This window comes from Apteryx rowi, unplaced genomic scaffold (genome assembly GCF_003343035.1).
Source record: "Apteryx rowi isolate R43461 unplaced genomic scaffold, aptRow1 scaffold_103, whole genome shotgun sequence".
Classification (NCBI taxonomy): Eukaryota; Metazoa; Chordata; class Aves; order Apterygiformes; family Apterygidae; genus Apteryx; species Apteryx rowi.
This window is the reverse complement of record NW_020447231.1, coordinates 1,925,770-1,943,669: the sequence shown is the minus strand read 5'-3', so window position 1 is coordinate 1,943,669 and position 17,900 is coordinate 1,925,770. Positions and strand designations below refer to the sequence as shown.

General features: G+C 39.9%; 1 protein-coding gene across 1 annotated transcript in view; it reads right to left on the bottom strand.

The window, feature by feature from the left end:
- Positions 1 to 863: 863 nt before the first annotated feature.
- AFF3 (AF4/FMR2 family member 3) overlaps positions 864 to 17,900 on the bottom strand; it is a 371,463-nt gene continuing 354,426 nt past the window's right edge. Inside the window, exons 16-22 of the mRNA XM_026066422.1 lie at positions 14,876 to 14,939; positions 12,090 to 12,226; positions 9,939 to 10,010; positions 7,407 to 7,500; positions 2,726 to 2,775; positions 2,373 to 2,587; positions 864 to 985 (exon numbers count right to left, since the gene is read on the bottom strand). Of these exons, the coding sequence (XP_025922207.1) occupies positions 864 to 985; positions 2,373 to 2,587; positions 2,726 to 2,775; positions 7,407 to 7,500; positions 9,939 to 10,010; positions 12,090 to 12,226; positions 14,876 to 14,939 (754 nt within the window). The remainder of the gene's footprint in view (positions 986 to 2,372; positions 2,588 to 2,725; positions 2,776 to 7,406; positions 7,501 to 9,938; positions 10,011 to 12,089; positions 12,227 to 14,875; positions 14,940 to 17,900) is intronic.

The following is a 17,900-nucleotide window of genomic DNA, read 5'->3' as shown; positions in this document are numbered from 1 at the left end:
CACATTTTCTTTACTAAGTGGGTTGCAGTTTGCAATTTTTTTTCATTTATCTATTTGCTGTCAGTAACAATACAATTTTCTACGGTCTACTTTGAGTTCTTGCTATTAGCATATCTGTTTTTCAGGCTTTTTGCTTGAAACTGTAGATCATACTGTTGGTGAGGAGCTGAACAAGAGGTATAGTTATTTAAAAGGACAGGAGATAAAGAAATACATGCAATCTGTTGAAACTTATTGCATGTGAAGGAATGTCTTCTTTCTCCATATTAATGCAGTCTACACAACTTCTCTGTGTGTCCCAGTGGGGAAGTAACAGCGAGATGGAACATTAATACTGAAACTTCTATGGCATGTCTGTGCTCTCAGTAAAAGTTCTCTGTGGCCGTGATTTGCCCCCAATCATCCCAGTTCAGGAAAGCCCTTGTGTACGTGCTTAAGCTCCACTGAAGTCAATGGGATTTCAATACAAGCTTAAATTTAAGAGTCTATTGAGAGCTTTCCTGAATAGGGATTTGTGCTTATTGCACTTGGTTCAATCAACCCATGAGATTTTGGTTTCTGAGTTTTTCAGCACAAGAGTACAAAGAGTATGTTTTGTGTATTAAGATCAGTTCTTTCTAGCATTTCTAGTGTATGAAAATGTTTGGAGAGCGGTACAGAACAATTCATTCTGAAGAGACATCATTGTATATTGTATATACACAGACATACATGTCTACACTCAGAAAAATTTTGTTCAACATTGAAGAAATATTCACCTTTGTTTGGATCAATGCTGTGGCTGACTATTTCTGTAGCACAGTGTCCAGAATAACTGAATTATCCATGAAAGGTATACAGTCCACGTGAATGGCACACAGTCATTATGACAAGTGAGCGCTATTCCGCACCCAGTGAAGTCCTTGTTGAGTGTACTGAACTAAATGCTCCATACTGCTGTGCAAGGTGACAGGTCCCATCAATGCATCCAAGTCGTTAAAAAAATCTACGAGGAAAAAAAGATTCAGCATTAGAACAGCAAAGCTGTATTTTCTGTTTGTCACCCTTTAGTAGATTTTATTCTCCTGCAAATTGGGTCAAGCTGAACGTTTCATGGGAGTGAAAGTTTAGTGCTATTGAGATTCATTTTAAAGCCCTGTGTTTCATGATGCTAGAGGCTGATGCAGTTTTCTTTATAAAGAACAAAACAGTGAGTTCTTTGGCTCTGCATTTCTGTTAAGCCTTGATAAAGCAAACAAATGCTAGGCAGGACTTATTTTGAGATTAAGGTCAACTAAATCCAAAAATTTACATACAAGTGTCTTGTCTATCTATACATATGCTAGATATCTAAACTACCATGACAGTCAAATAGACACTTGTACAACATGGTCATCCCAGACTAAAAAGTAATTTGGCTAACAAGCCACTAGGGGTTTAATTCAGTTGCCTTCATAGAGGCATCTAGTGCCATTTGCGATGCCCTCAGGCAATTAAGATATCCACCCTGGACTGGCAAATCTAACACAAGACGTACGGGAGACTTCGAGGATGGCATGATAGGAAAAGACCTCAAATGGCATATGGCACCTCTGTTTAGGCAACTGAGTTGCACCCCTGTGTCCCCTCCAGGGTGAACTGAACAGCTCTCAGCTCTGCTGTTTGTATTGACCAAAGCTCCATCAACTATAATGGAAGACTGGGCTCCCAGCTCACATATACACACCTACACTTATGTGTCTTCATTCTGATTTCAATCCTGCCCACATCTCTAGCTTAGATACATAAATTACATAGACTTAAAACCTAGGAACACTTTATCATCAAGTCAAATGCTGGGAATGCTTTCACTCAGGGAAACCAGTTCAACTGAGAGAAGTTTGCCTTAAGGGGGAGTGAGGGCACCTCACTCCCTTCTGTGTTTACCCCTATGTGTGTGTGTATATGTGTGGGTGGCTGGGTAGGGCGTGTCCATTCCTTTTGCAAAAAGGAAAGAAACTCCTACTTCTTGACATGGCCCAACTAAATGCATCCCATCCAACTCCATGACTTTGGGGGGCAGGGAGCTGCCTTGCCTCCCCCAAACTTTCTTCTCCAGAATGACACAGATGGCAGCGAGTACTACCTACAGCCATGCCAGTAACTGTGCTGTCTGCAACCTGTCCTGATTAGCCAAATAAAGACAAAAATTAGTGCTATACTGCTGCTTTTGAGTGAGAGCTATCAGAACTGCCTTTTGGGGCTACATTTTGGGACAGACTAGAACTGAAGAAAAAATCACCTCTGCAGTCCTTCCTTGTGGATGTTGTCCTTATTAAAATAGATCAGTAATTCGCCTGACCAAAATCAAGTGTACGTTCTTCTAAAATAGGCCAGTGTATTGAATCACTCACCTCTGTTTTCCTTGGCCAGGTTGTCAGCCATCTCCCAGTAGTCATAACTGTGCAGGATGCTGTTGGTGATGCTCACGTGGTTGGCGGCCATCTGATGAATGCGCTGCGGGATGCTGATTATAGGAGATGGTGAAGGGGCCCCTGTGCTCCCCTGGGATCCTACAGAGCTGACTGGAGAAGGGCTAGGTGACATGGGTGATGGAGTTCCTGTGCTCCTGAAATTGGATATTAACACAGTTACTTAAAGGATGGTGGGATTAAACACGTGAGAGTATCAGAACATATTGCAGGTAAGAAAATATAATTTCTGACAGCCAATCTGATTTAAGTTTCTGTGTGACATGTGAACTTACTTTCCACTGGCACCCCAAGGGGATGGGGTCTGGGCAGCTTTTGATGAATTCTGTAAAGGCAAAAATAATTCACAATGCGTATAATTTATATAAGATGACAAAATAAAGAACAGTAAACAGCATAAAAGCAAGGACAGATAAAGAAAAGATTGTGCAGATAGAAGTATTCGTGTCTCATGATGCAATAAACCCACTGAGCCTAGTTTGGATGTGATGAAGCAGTGCTACAGCCCAGAGTCAAATCACATTCTATTAAACTCTCTGGGATTGGGAGTGGTTAGGAAAACATGTTAGCTGAAAGTGAGTCTTTTCATAGAAAATCTAGGAGTTCAGAAGAAAATGCTGTCAGGACTCTTTCCCAGGTGGTGGAGGAGCCAACAAGGAGAGGTGTGCTGCTGGACCTCGTACTAACAAACAAAGAAGGACTGGTGGAAGATGTGAAGGGCAGGGGCAGCCTTGGCTGAAGTGGCCAAGAAGGCCAACGGTATCCTGGGGTGCATCAGGAAGAGTGTTACCAGCAGGTCGAGGGAAGTGATCCTCCTCCTCTACTCAGCCCTGGTGAGGCTGCATCTGGAGTACTGTGTCCAGTTCTGGCCTCCATGTGGCACTACTGGACCAAGTCCAGCGAAGGGCTACAAAGATGATTAGGGGACTGGAGCATCTCTCTTAGGAGGAAAGGCTGAGAGAGCTGGGCCTGTTTAGCCTAGAGAAGAGAAGGCTGAGAGGAGATCTTATTAATGTGTACAAGTATCTTAAGGGAGGGTGTCGAGAGGATGGAGCCAGACTCTTTTCAGTGGTGCCCAGCGACAGGACGCGAGGCAACGGGCACAAACTGAAACACAGACACTTCCATCTGAACATGAGGAAAAACTTCTTCACTGTGAGGGTGACAGAGCACTGGAACAGGTTGCCCAGAGAGGTTGTGGAGTCTCCTTCTCTGGAGATATTCAAAACCTGCCTGGACATGATCCTGTGCAACGTGTTCTAGGTGACCCTGCTTGAGGAGGGGGGTTGGACTAGATGATCTCCAGAGGTCCCTTCCAACCTCAACCATTCTGTGATTCTGTGATTAGGTTGGAATTTCTTGTGACAGAGAGAGAAAACTAAAAGGATTTCTCCTTGCCACCCTCCCTTCCCTGTATCCCCAAAGCTAATACAATTCCCCTGGCATCTGTGAGACTCCTTGGTCCACTTGGTCTGAGTAAGACGGAATTTGTAGGCCAGAAACTGCTCCTGTAGAGTGGTGGCTTTTCTTGTTTAAAGGTTTAAGGCCAGAAGGGGACATTAGATCATTTAATATGTTTTTTTTTGTATTCCTGTAGTCATTAAGGTTCTCACTGGTATATTTTACTTAGACTAAAGCATGTCATTCCTTGCAAAGAGACTACCTTGTGCACCACACTTAGAGCAGCAGAAATTTAGGTGGCAATAGTAGGGAACCGAGGAGCTAAAATGATCCAAGCAGTTTATCTACAAGAGTTGGGAATTTATTTATTCCTGCCTATCTGGCCTGCAGAAAAACTCCTTCCCACTCCCAAATGCAATGGCTGATTTAATTCTGGGCCTGAGAGAAAGAAGCATGCAAGAAACAGAAATCTAAGAAACAGGATTTTTCTGGTCCATCCCATCCACAGCCTTGTGTTTGGCAATGGCCAGTCTCTGATTCTTCAGAGGAAAGAGACCTCCTTATACGCTCCCCTGAAACAGTACATGTAGCTAATTGTGCGCTGGGGAACAACCCTCCCTTCTTGACAACCACAGGAGACAAGTGAAATCCTGCAGCTGGAGATTTGTTTACAGTTATTGTTTAAATGCAGAGTTGCAAGTGTTACAAGCTGTACAAGTTACAAGCGATACAAACACTCCTGTTCTCCCATGGCTCATGAAAGAAAAATGATAAACAATGGACTTCAGAGATTCACAGGTTTCAAGGCTGGAAGCAATCCCCCAGGGCACTCCATCAGCAGTTTCCCTTTTCTAACAAGTCATGGAATTTTTACCAGAAGCTTAATCAGTGTACATTAAAAAATAAAATATAGCTAATCATATAGAAATCCTAAGATGCTGCTTATCCTCCTTGTTCTCTTGTATCCTGTTCTAATGTTTAGCAGACCTCACAGATAGGAAACAGACTCTGTTTCAGGATTTCAAGATTGAATTTTCTTAACTTCAATGCTAGCTCTTGAATTTTGTTGGTCCAGAGCCAGCAAAACTGAATGTCACCTGGCATTATTGGCTCTGTTTCCATATACACAATGATCATGTCCTCTCTTAACCTTTTCTCCAGTAAGCTGGACAAATCTCCTGAGCCGCTCTTCATAAAGCTTGTTTTCTGAGTTTTGACATGTCCTCTGAACTCCCTCTTGTGTCCCCACATCTTTCCTCATGTGCATACACTGAAACTGGTTATGGTATTTTAGCAGTGCTCACATTAGTGCTGTTTGTGCCCTAATAGTCTTGCTACATTTTGACCCCGGCCCTTCTACATCCCAGGTAACTGGTATGAATAATAAGCTAAGGGGTGTCCCACAATGGGTTTTTCCTTCAGTGGGTTTTCTTTTTTTTTTTTCTTTCATACTGTCCTAAACAGAACCACCTAGTGAATCCTTGGCATTTGCTCTTCTAACAGAGGTCTCTCTCTCTCTCTCTCTTTTTTTTTTTTTTTTTTGCTATCTCAGAACTGCTGGCCTTCATCTTTCCAGTGTAACAGAATTGAGTGCATATAATTTACATATGAAGTCAGAGGAAGGAAAATATGAAAATTGAAGTCAAGAATACTTCCCCTGTAAATTTAACTAGCCACTGCCTCACTGTGCACAACTTCACACATCTTTTTTCTCATCCTTTTCGGAATATTACTGCAGCCTCCTCTCAGTTCTCCAACAGAAAAGTGGGGTAAGGATTCTGAAGAGAGTGTAATGATGTAAGGAAACATCTCTTATCCCACTCTGCCTACTGCTACCCACCCATTCTCCTGATTTCTTTATACTCTCAAATGTTTCTAGCCCCTGAATGTCTGTGGTTTCTTTTTAATTCTCTGCTGCATTAATTTTTTTATAATGGAAATAAAATGCTTAAAAGGAGATTTAAAAAATCTTTTTTTCTTTTTTAGAAGAAAAGTATATCTAATTTTCCCTGAAAGTGTGTGTGACAAGGTTTAAAATCTTTCTTTGATTGATAGTATATGTGGAAGTTCTTAATGCAGTCAGCATTTCACGTCACTTGGTTTTGAAAGCTTTTAGATACCAAATATGAAATGAGTGGAGAATTGGCTTGTTTTCCCCTGAAAATTATAGCAAATGGATTTTTTTCCATTTTTACTTTCAAAGGTGAGAATACTTTCTAATGTGAATCTACGCTATCATTATATCAGCAGGAGCTCGGCAAAAAACAAGCTCATCTTGGCTATAACAGAGTATAAGTCCATTTTATGTTTGCTGTGAAACAGTTTCTGTCTGCTAGTAAAAGACATTTTACATGGTTGAGAGCCTGACCATCCTGTTCTTAATGCAGGTATTTTCTGAACTGGTAAAGAAAAATAAAGTGCTATAATAGGCACATATTTCTTTCCCCTGAAATCAAGTCATTGTTAGAGAAACATAACATGTTGAATTATATATTGCTAAATTTTTAGAAGCAATTACAGTGACTTCAGTTTCAGTTTGACAATAACAGATCTGTCAATTTCCTTCACTATCTTCATGTGTTTAAAATCTGGTCATGAACATTTGTGCTTGTATTTGAAATTTTTTATTAACAAAATGTCAGAGGATGGATGTTTTTCATTTCAAGGTACATCCCCTTGCAAAAAGCAAAAAAAGATGGGCCCTGTGTCCAAAGACAAATTGCTGTTCAGGGTCCACCAAAACAGTTTGTCTTAGAGCACTCACATGCGTATATTTTTTAAATTAGAAAGATGGAGGCTAGTTTTCTGTTTGTTGATGAAATGCTGGATGGACTAACTACTTGGTGGGCTCCCCCAGAAAGGTTTTCTTCTTGAGATATTTTCCAGAGAAAGGTTGGCTCTCAAGTGAAATACATTAAAATACTTTGAATGACTTCCTGTCCATGCTTTGCACCTGGCAAAGAGCGGAGAATGGAAACAGAAGCAGGAGAAGAGGAGCAGGAAGGGGAAGCCAGCAGTGCTGTGTCAAACACAGGGCAGGCGGCTAGGTTGTCCTCTGATGCTTTTGTACAACTGAAGTCAGTGTGGGCTGTCTTCAAGTTCCTTAGGAAGGAATGTGTCTGACTGCACTATCATCTTACCTATTGATGCTGCTAAATGGAAGCCCTGCAGCTAACAACTGATCTGGATCAAAGTCTTCAACTCACAGGAATCTAGTGTGAAGTATAATCCTGAAGGGGATTCCTAGAGCAAAATCTGCAAAATCTATTCAGAACAAAGCTGGATAGCACCAGACAATTGACTAAGAATAATCTGAATATGCTTGTTTGGTGGCACGAACAGCCCCTCTCTTATGGAGGGACACAATTTGTATATCGCAAACAGGAACCCTTGTGAATACAGCATGACTGACTAGAAACTAAGTGTTGCCATGAGAGTCTATGGTAAAACTCCTACTGACTTCACGAGGGAGCCCACCACGGCACCTGTTTTTAAAAAGATGCTGTGTTTTCTATAATGACGCACTGATTTTAAAACATGCCATAGAGTAAGCACCTTGAAATACTCAATAAGCGCTTTTGAGTACTTGACAGCATGGTCTCTCTTGAGTCGGAACATCCTCCAGTACAGAAGAGCCAGGCAGCGGTAACTAGAACAAAAGGAGAACAGAAGGTAGAGCGTGTCCCTTGAATAATAATTAAACAACAATCCTAACTAATTATCTTTAATTCTTAAACTAACAGACAGTGGAAAGCTGACAGCACTTCGCTTACTATTATTATCATTGTTCTGTTCCGTTTTGTTTACAATATTTCACACTTGGCCATGGGTTCACGAGCAAGGCTAGGTATTACAGCCATGGCAGGCCATATTATGATGGGTGCTACTAGTGAGGTACTAAATAACCTCTATACTAAAAAGGGTTTGCAGAGTTGGGTCCCCAGGCCTTGACCCTGATTTGAAGTCTGTCCATTTGACCAAAGGCCTCCCTGACAAAGAGGTCATTAACAGGCCTGGAATCCAACATATGTAGTTTTTCTGTTTGTTGTTTTACATGAAAAGACAGCCTTTTTGGCACCTTATCCTGTGACTATATTACAGTAGGCTGGAGCTGATATAATAATAAACTAGAGTCATCCTGGGTCTATTTTGTGTGCAGCCAGTGGTCTCCTCCAGGAGCTGGAGATGGCCAGGAAACAGGGAAGCCTCAGACCTACCTATATTTCACTGTCCAAGCTCCTTTATGAGAAACCAGAATGGAAACTGTGTAGGAGCTTAGAGAATATTTCTAGGCCATCTGCCTAATTCTTTCCCCAGAGAAAATCATCAGAGAGCTGACARACTCATCATACTGTAGTGGAACTGTCTGCCTCTTGATCCTTGTTAGTCTGCAGAGTGCCAGACACCTTTATAATGCTATGTAAGTAAAAGAGCAATGGTAGCAAATTAACTATACTTATGCATAATGGTAACTGATAATCAGCATTCAGGATACACAAACTCTTGTCTTTGCTATTGGATTTAGGTGTACTGGTCAAAATCAAGAATCAGCACAGCCTCTTCCCAGTAAGATTTTTGATTAGATAGGATGGGATTGCACCACAGTGACATAGCTTTTGAAACAAAAGTCTGGTATGTTTTGCTTTTCATTTGGCAGCAGAGGCCTTATTTTTAAAAGCGGTATTTATTCTTGTAGCCAATCTGAAACACCAGAAGGAGGCTTGAATTTGGAAAGTGCAGATTTCCCTTCTCACGGTGTTCAGGAATCCTAAAGTGCCCTATGGACCTGCCAAAAAATCATCAAAACACTCAAATTCACAAGTTGCTCTTGAAAATCCCAGCCAGGGTTTCTATAATTCACAGCCACTGCCTCTTTTTCTAAATTGAAAATGTGAATTTCTGCCTTTCACCACTGGAGGACAGTCTCTCCTTAGGAGTCTGGAGTCAGGTGCGTAAACTGTGTGGCACTGTGCCCGGCTGGTTCTGGGAGCAGCCAGAGGATACAATGGACTTACAGTCATCATAACTCTCACTCTGTCACCTTCACAGGTACAGTACATATGCAAATGGTGTCAGCTCATCTGCTAGATGGCAGACGGTGAGTTAGGATTGCTATTCATTGCTGAGAGAAGGCACCGTCTGCTTTCCCTCGCGCTGACCTTTCTGCTTAAACAGATGCAGTGGCTTCATGAATTTGGATTCAATTCCACATGCTAAGGCACTGTGGCAGTTCTGGAGAACACTTCATAATACAGGCTTATTTCTTTTTAACCAATTTTTAGTTGTTTTCCCACCTAAGTGTTTTTAAAGCAATTCCCATTAATCTATTTTGTGCTCCTGATTGCACAGCAAACCAGTGACAAAGAAAAGACATTGAAAAAAATTATGTCTGTGGATATTTTGTTCTTTTGTATACAAATGATTAATTAGGACTCCTTATTTATGCCTAAAGATGCATATAATTTGGACTTTTAACAGATGGTTAATAGATGTTAAAAACACACTTGCTGATTGTAAATGTCCACTTACTGAGAATCAGTAACCATGTAATAGGTACTTTATGTATTAACTACATAGATATTAAATTAAAATTTGATTTTAATAACATTCTAGTATTTTATTAGCAATCAGCAGCCACCTTATAGAATCTAAACTGCATGCATATATCTAGAAATCTCAATTTAGAAGGTAATCCAGGAAGCTTAATTATCACCATATCTCCCTTCATATAATGTAAATATAATTTATGATTATTGAGCCTAAAATGTCAGCCACAAAAGAACTTTCTGAGCTATTGGTACAAAAGTACTTCACTCATAAAAACAACAAACCATTGGGCATTTAAAAATTAATTACGATGAGGTACCATAGCTGACCTGTCACAGTCAATAAGTGTGAATTGCTTATTTACAGAGATAGAATGCAGACCTGGTGCAGTTATACAAGGGCCGGACCTTCCTAGTGCAGAAAATATTCTCTTTATGTCAATAGACAACATAATCCTACCTGACTGTGTCCAGCATCTGATTTTAAAGCACTGGCTTACTGCAGAAAAGAAGCCTTTTGAGGAAATCTTGATCTACTAACCATAATGCTGCCAGCTGTTTGTCTTCTGCTGTGGCGTTGGGGCCTGAGTGGGTTTTTAGTCTCACTGCATACCTTAAGCAAAAGGAAAAAGGCCAATGTGAGTTAACTGAGGCAGCCTTATATTACCGGTCAGCTCCTGCTTGAGCTATGCTGATTAATGTCATTTGAAGATCTGCCCCATTATACTCATTTTCTCAAGATACCACACATACGCTGTGCTTTTCAGGTTGTGTTTTGGAGCCATTTTGTCGTTAATGATGCCTCCTTGTGCTTTTTAAACAGCAGTTACTCTCTTGAACATCCATCAGTACAGAAGGGAGCCTAGCTGGCAAGGTATTGCTCCCTGGCTCCCTGTGCTGTCCTACCAAAATAACCTCCACTGCTGTGGAGACCCAGTTACACAGAGTTCATGCAGAACGGTTTTCACAGTATTTGAAGGCAGACAACAGCATGCCTTGAAGCTGGTGCTGTCCTCACCCTGCTAATTCTGAATGTGTCTACTCAGATCTGCTCCTCCAAGCAGAGCACAGCAGAGGGGGAACATGTGGCTCAGAGCTATTTTTGCTCATATGACATTACATTCAAATTCTATAAATATTAAACATCCACAGAGGTAGCACTGCTGTTTCAAGAATGTATGTGCCGTGCAATCACAAATTAGTTTCTGGAAATCTCAGCTTCTAGCTGAATACCTGAACAATGGACAAGGTTAGGACAGCATACAATACTTCTGGGCTTGCTTCCAGGAAAATACCTGTTCTCCATAATTAGCTGATTGTATTTTTCCTTATCTTTGTTTTCAAACTTTTATCCTGATACCTGTGCAAAGATTCAGGATGAATATTTTGTTTCAACAGGCATGCCTAGTAAACCATTTATTTTTCTGAGGTGCAGTGAGYGAGATCAACAGCAATTCACACTACAACACAACCATAGCTACACACATTGTTTAGAGCTATGGATCTGTAAGCAAAATTCATTTCCAGAGTTAGGACCATATATTTACCATCATGAGAAAAATCAAGACAGACAAAAAAAGAATTCTGCTCTGCCTGTGATGGTGCAAGTAAGAAAAAAGAAGGGAAGAAATACAGAGATGCGATATACTACTCTCTTACAGAATAAATACTTCATTTTGTTTAACAACCTTCCAGTTAGCAAGCTGGCCTCAATTCACTGAAATGCATTAGAAGACAGCCCAAAGTGGAATAAAATGCCAATGGAATTGTTTATATATGCAAGAAAATCAGCACGTCAACGCTAAGTCCAAAAGAAATCAGTTGCTTTAGGAGCTTTGCTTTACCATAAATATGGTTAAAAAATACAGTGTTTTACTTCCTGTGAATTTGGCGCTGATGAGAGTGGTATGGTTGACTGTCCTATGAATTAAGCATGGTCACTGGCAATACAACCTTCTCCACTAGCGTGGATGGATGGACTCTCTTGTGGAGAGAGTCATGCAGACTCTGGGATGATTTTGACCTTTGCTTTCTCTGCTGACACTGTCAGTAACAGTAACTCTTCGTACCAGCTATAGCAGAGGAAAGGACTTATGAGACAGAAACTCATCTCATAGGGACTGAGGGTGGGATTGAATTCTAGGCTGTACCATTTGGAAAGCCATGCAGCTGACTAAATCTAGTGGTGCACTTTGGTGTGAAATGGATTGCGCTCCAGAGACCATTGACTACAACAGGAGCACAGACACCTAATGGGCATTGAATGTCCCTTTTTCTACCACTGTTCACATCCTCCTTCAGGAAACCATTAAACTGCTGTCATAAACAGCATTTTGCTGTTGTAACGTTTTGCAAACCACCACACCATGAGAGTGTTTTGTTATTATGTAGCCATTCTTCCCCCTTTTGGGGAGAGCAGGACTTACATCATGAAACTCTCAAAGTAATTTGCTATTCAAGTAATATGAAAAGCTTTGTCTATTTTGTGTTCTACACGGTTTCCCAATTTAATTTCCATAGGAATCACAGATAATACACATATGGTACATATGACTTACCCGGGGGAGGAGTTGGGAGGACCTGAGAGGACCTCATTCTCCCTTTTTACTGTATCTAGGGAATTATATCATAATGTAGATGAACATATTTGCATGAACAGGATAACCCCTGCTGTCATCTTCTTCCTTCTTACCTGATGAGTTCAACTGTTTCTGAATACATTGTATAAGGGGATTTAGATTCCATTGGGCCTTGTTCCATTGCATTTCCACACTCAATAAATGACAGTGCTGCTTCTGCATAATTCAGTGCCTTTCCAAACTTTTCCACCTAGAAGGACATAGTGTAATCATCAAGATATGGTTACATGTGATGGGATTTTCTTACCATGAATTATAAACTTGATGCAAGTAGGTACTTCTTCAGATTCACAAATTTTTGCTATCAGAAAGCTAAAACCCATCAAAACCTGAGAATCAGCAAAATTCATAACACACAAAGTAGAGCTGATAAAGACTACAGGACGTTATCTGGTCCATACTTTTGTGTCCAAAGGGGGATCAGCTCTATCTAGGATATTCCTGACAGATGTTTGTCAAACCTATTCTTAAACACTTCCAGTGCTGGAGATTCCGCAATCTCATCAGGCCTTCTGTTCCAGCTTTCAAGCATCCTCACCATTAAGAAGTGTTTCACACCTGTTTGCGAATGCAGGTTTTCATCACTAAACAAAGGTAATGGTTATCTTGAACTAAGAGAATCAGAGTTAAATGCTTTGACTGTTAACTATCCATTATGCAAAGGCTCATCTCTGTTCTCATTTCTTTTTTATCTCTTATCATCAGCACCGCTTGACCACACTCTCCTCTTGTCAGGATTTTGCTTTCTAGAGCCTCCTCCTCTCTCAGAGATTTCTCTGCTCCCTCAGCTTCTTCCACAAATCCTTCTTCCTTGCCCCATTTCTTCTCTTATTTTCAGTGCCTCTTTGTGTGTATTTGTGTATTTATGCAGATACACATATTTGTCCTCCATGATGGTGTATATGCATATGTGCACATAAGGCACATATGTGTACACTTACATACCACTTATCTGCTCTCAGAGTTTCATTTTTGATATGGATATAGATGAATCAGACTTTTACCTCTCTGTCCTGACTTCTCTTTTCTTCAGTCAGAACTCCTGTGGTACATAAAGCCCATTAATGGACTGGATGCATTTGGTTGAAATCTGATGCACACAGTGAAAGGTTAATGGACCTTATTCTCTTCTAAGGGATAAAGATATTAAATAGTAACTTTGGAATGGCACACTGGCTTCAATCTATTTTAGGTTCTTATATGGCTCCCATTGCGATCATACCTGAGAACTTCACAAACTTTTTATTATATTTCTCTCCCTGATGCTCTTGTGAGGAGTGGAAGTGCTATTATCCCAATTTCACAGATGGGGGACTAAGGAGCAGAGAGACTTACAGTCATTATTTCAGACTGCTCACTCTAAGTGCCTACATTAGATACTGCAGTGCCAAAGTAGGAGGTATCGAGCCCAGCAAGGTGATTCAAAGTGCCRCCATATTCACTCAGGATCCCTATATGGTCACAGAGGGAGAGGCAGTACCTCCAGTTCAGAAGGTATAAGTAAGGTATGGTCCACTGTGGAGGGAAGCTGAGTGTGAAGGACATTTCAATCACCTAGCACCAATGGGAGGCTATTTAAACAGGATCCTAAGTGACTTTCCTGCAGGAAACTTGTGGCAGACCAGAGAATATGCTTGCACCTCTTGTTTCTGAGACTCTACTATAAAAACATTTCTCTTCAGGCTAAGACAGAATTTCCTTTGCATATTAAATGATTTTTCCATTCTGTTTAAAGCAACACACTAAAATGCACCATTTATACTTCTCCATGATATTTTCTGATTTAAGACTCAGTTTACAGTAATACGGAACTGAATAAACCATGGAAATTTGCACTAATAAACTCAGGTAGACTGTAAAACTCTGTGTTAGTGTCTATATTAAAGGCCTGCTCCTGCTTCCTTGGATATTTTACACTCTGCACAGCTGAGAAAAAGAGATGAAAAAACAGGGGCTGTGAGCTTCCTTTCCTTTTCCTGCTCCTGTGACAGCAAAGTGTCTGTCTAACAGAGCAAGGCTGCCCCTGCAGCTACCCCTCCCTGCAAGACAGCTGTATTAATGCATGGTTCTACCCTACATATTGTATCTGCCAGCCCAGAAGTCTAATGTGTTTAAGGCTGTACTAGCTTATCCATAGTGCTGGACAAACATAGCCTTGGAGAAAGCTAAGAGACTGCTAAGTGGAGCTCTAGGGAGCACTGGGTACTTCATTGCACCCTTTTCTCTGGGAAGACAAGGATCCCTTTAATGCTCCATATCACCTCAGATTCTCCTTTTTCATGAGAGTCTCACTGGCTACATTTTTAAACAGGTCAAAGCCAGGGCCAAGAATCTGTTTGCTGCAACAGTCCTTTGTGTGAAAGTTGTTCCTCTAGGGTTACTCAGATTTCTCGTGAGCTTCTGATTATGTTAGGAAGGGTCTGCCATGAAACTAGGATTCTTTTGTCCTGGGAGCCAAAGCTCTTACAAAGAAGTGCAAATTCCTCAGCCTCAAGAGCAAATTTGGCGATACAAATGCAGGGCCTAGCCAGTTAGGTAAACTGGGGAGAAGATAGGTATGGGGATACCTCATACAGTCTCCATTGCTATAATTACTAATTAAAGCAAAGGAAAAAATAGAAAGTTTTATTTATCCAGGCCTTTATCTCAGTAAGTCATTATTGGTTAAGTCATAGTTTATTGGGCTATGAACATTTGATTATATAAACATTTCTTAATTTAACAAGCCTAGCCATCCCTATAATAGATTTTATAATTACCCCAGCAATACTGCACTGATGAAGAAACTGCATTACAAAAATAATTTGGAACAACATAACTGGAAAGAAAATGTTCTCACCATTGCATCTGCTTTATGCTTCTTCCGTTTAGCTTCCTGCATAAAGTAATCTGCATTGCGTGGCCTACCAGGAGAAAATAAGAGACATTTTATTATTTTCTGAAGTGCAGAATATTTTCAAGTTATTTTTCCCTTATTTTAAACCTGATTTGCGAACATTTTTATGAAGAAAATACATTTATCATGTAACCATGCATCTTATATTCCCAAATTACTGCCTGTGGAGACAATAGCATTTACGGTTGTTCTCATTCTTCAGAAGTCAGTGGTTCAAATGAAAAAAAGCTAATAAATGCATTTTTATGGATTATATAAACTGTTTCCCAAATTAGTGCAGTTTTGATCTGCAAAATGTATGCAACACTAAGTGGAACAAGTTATTCGATCTTTTCTCCCTCGTGCTTGCTTACCTTCTTTTCTACTCTGTATGTTGTCATTTACCTTGGCTTCTCCCTCCTCACAAAGCAAGTGTGTGTTTAATCTCTCCACTTTGAAAATATACATCGAATCTGCTTGCATCCACAACTACCAACTCGTCCCCCTTCTGCCTCTTATCTGTAAGCATACTGAGAATGTTGTTTATTTTGCTGCCTGGAGTTCATCACCGACTCCATGTGAGGCCATCTGCTGCATTCTGCTGAAATTGCTCTTGCCAAATTCTCCATTGATTTCTCCTCAAATTGATCTCAGAGACTCCATTTCTTTGTCAACCTACTTGACCTACTGACTGCAGTCACAAATTCAAGTGCTGTCTCTGTGCTGAAACTCACAGGTCCGTTTCTGATCCAGCCTTGTCCACTTCTGTTCAGGCTGAAATCACAAACTGTCTGATGTATCCTTGGCAGTGTTTGGTGATCACTTCAGTGAGCTCTCCATGGCTGAAGCAGATTTCTTTATTTTCTCTCACAAGCCCTCCCTATTACTTCTTTCTTGATCACTGTGAAGAACAGCCATTTGCCATGTCACTTCCGGCTCATAACCTGAAGTTATGAATTTATGAAGTTATGAAGTTATGAATTCAAGCCTCTCATAAATGCCTTCACATTTGCTGACCTTTCAGGTTCTTCCAGCTTAATATATGGGGGAAATGGCCTTCTTCTCTCTCTACTCAGCTAAAACTTGTGCTGGTTCTCCTCAGCTCATACTTTGGTTACTGCAATACCTTGCCTTGCAAGACAGTTTCCTTTGTATTACATAGAATGTCATCCCTTTGCCTTTATCTAATAAAATGAGATATTCTTGAGGAGTTAGAGTATGAATTCTGATGTTTTTACTATTTGTACTTTTGTTTTTAAGTGCTTGGTTTTGTAAGATGTTATTATTGCCACTTAGCAATCCTAACTAGTTTTTTTTGAAATTCGGATTTCGTTTGTTTAAAAAAAATGTTTCATGTGAGTTAGAGAAGATACAGATCTAAAACCAGAAGTCAACAGCATGGATGACTCAAAAATTCTTACTGATAGTAATCAGCAACAAACACTCTCAAGTACATAACTGAGATCAGTGTGAATAAGGTGGAGCCTCTTGACAGAAAAGGACAGACATATATGCTTTTTTGAGACAACTGCTGTTTGGCAATGCATTTACTTAGTTGGTTTTCTTCTACTCATGTGCACATACTTTCAAGGAGATTTAACTGTATCCCAGAAGGTTAATCATTACCTCATTCTGAAGAAAAGGAAGATTGAATATCAATAGGTAGAAAAAAGAATTTGAAGTCTGGATAATTTTGAATGACCCAAGCTTGATGATAAGAAATAAAACTTTCCCCAACTTTCTCCAAAATAATATTCTCCCTCAGAGTGGAATTTCTCCCCAGCTTACTCCAGCCAGTTGTCAATAGCTCGGAAAGAAGACTAAAGACAGGTTTGGGTCCCAGTATTGCTTACCCGACAGCAGCTGTAAATACCTCCTGTGCCCACTGAGATACTAACATTATCTTAATAGTACAAACCATCTGGATTTGGGCTTGGTGGATTCTCCAATATTAGACATTGAAACCATGTTGCCCTGATGTACAGAAATTACTATTTTTTCAGACCACTGAAAGGGTTCTTACAATGTTTTAAGTCCCATCTCTTTTAGTCTTATGCAATGAACTAGGTAAGATGGTTTAACAGGAAGTGCCAAAAAGCTAAGCAACACAAAGCAAATCAACAAAACAGTGGTCACAGCTCTCTGGAATGATCAGAGTGATGAACCTTTACATGATCCTCTCAAATTCATGTCATTAAAATATGTCCTTTGCAACATCCCTCCCATATATCACCCATCACTATGTATAATTTGCTTGTCTGAAGTATGATAAGAACCTGTAAAAACAAAGGGAGATAATATAGTGTAATTATGGCCTACTTGTTTATAAGTTCATTGTAAAATGGTTTCTAGCTTATAGCAGGATTTATTTCGCAGCATTATGATTAGCAACGGAAGTGCTAGCAAGAGGCATGTACACTACCGAAGCAAGAAGCCAATGTAAACGCTTAGATATTTTGATAGAAAAAATGCAAGATTGATTTACAAATCAGGAGATGCCTAATAGAAATTAAGCTCCATTAGGAAAAATGGATTGGCTACATTTTCTTCTAAGTTGCTTAAATAGTGCTAGTTTAACAAGGTTAATAAACATGTCAAGTCAAATTCTGATCTCTTTACACGACCTATGCAATGCTTAGTAAATTGAAGCCAATGATTCAATTTACCCAGATGTGAGATGAACTGGATGTGTGCGCTCACTGCTTATCACAAATCTTAAGCAAATTTAAAAAAAAATATATTTCTATTTTTGGAATTAGTGGAAAACCTATTTACTATTTTGGTATAAGTGGATGAAAATTGTATATATTTAATCTATGCAATTAATACTCCTTGTAATTTTGAAATCCAGACAATACATGTTAGTAAATACTATTCCGGTTACTAACATGTATGTTGGGCAAAAGTTGAAAGCTGAACTGTCCTATGGATTTCATGTACCTTTATGGGCATTGCATATATTTCTTATATCATTTTAGTAACAAAATAT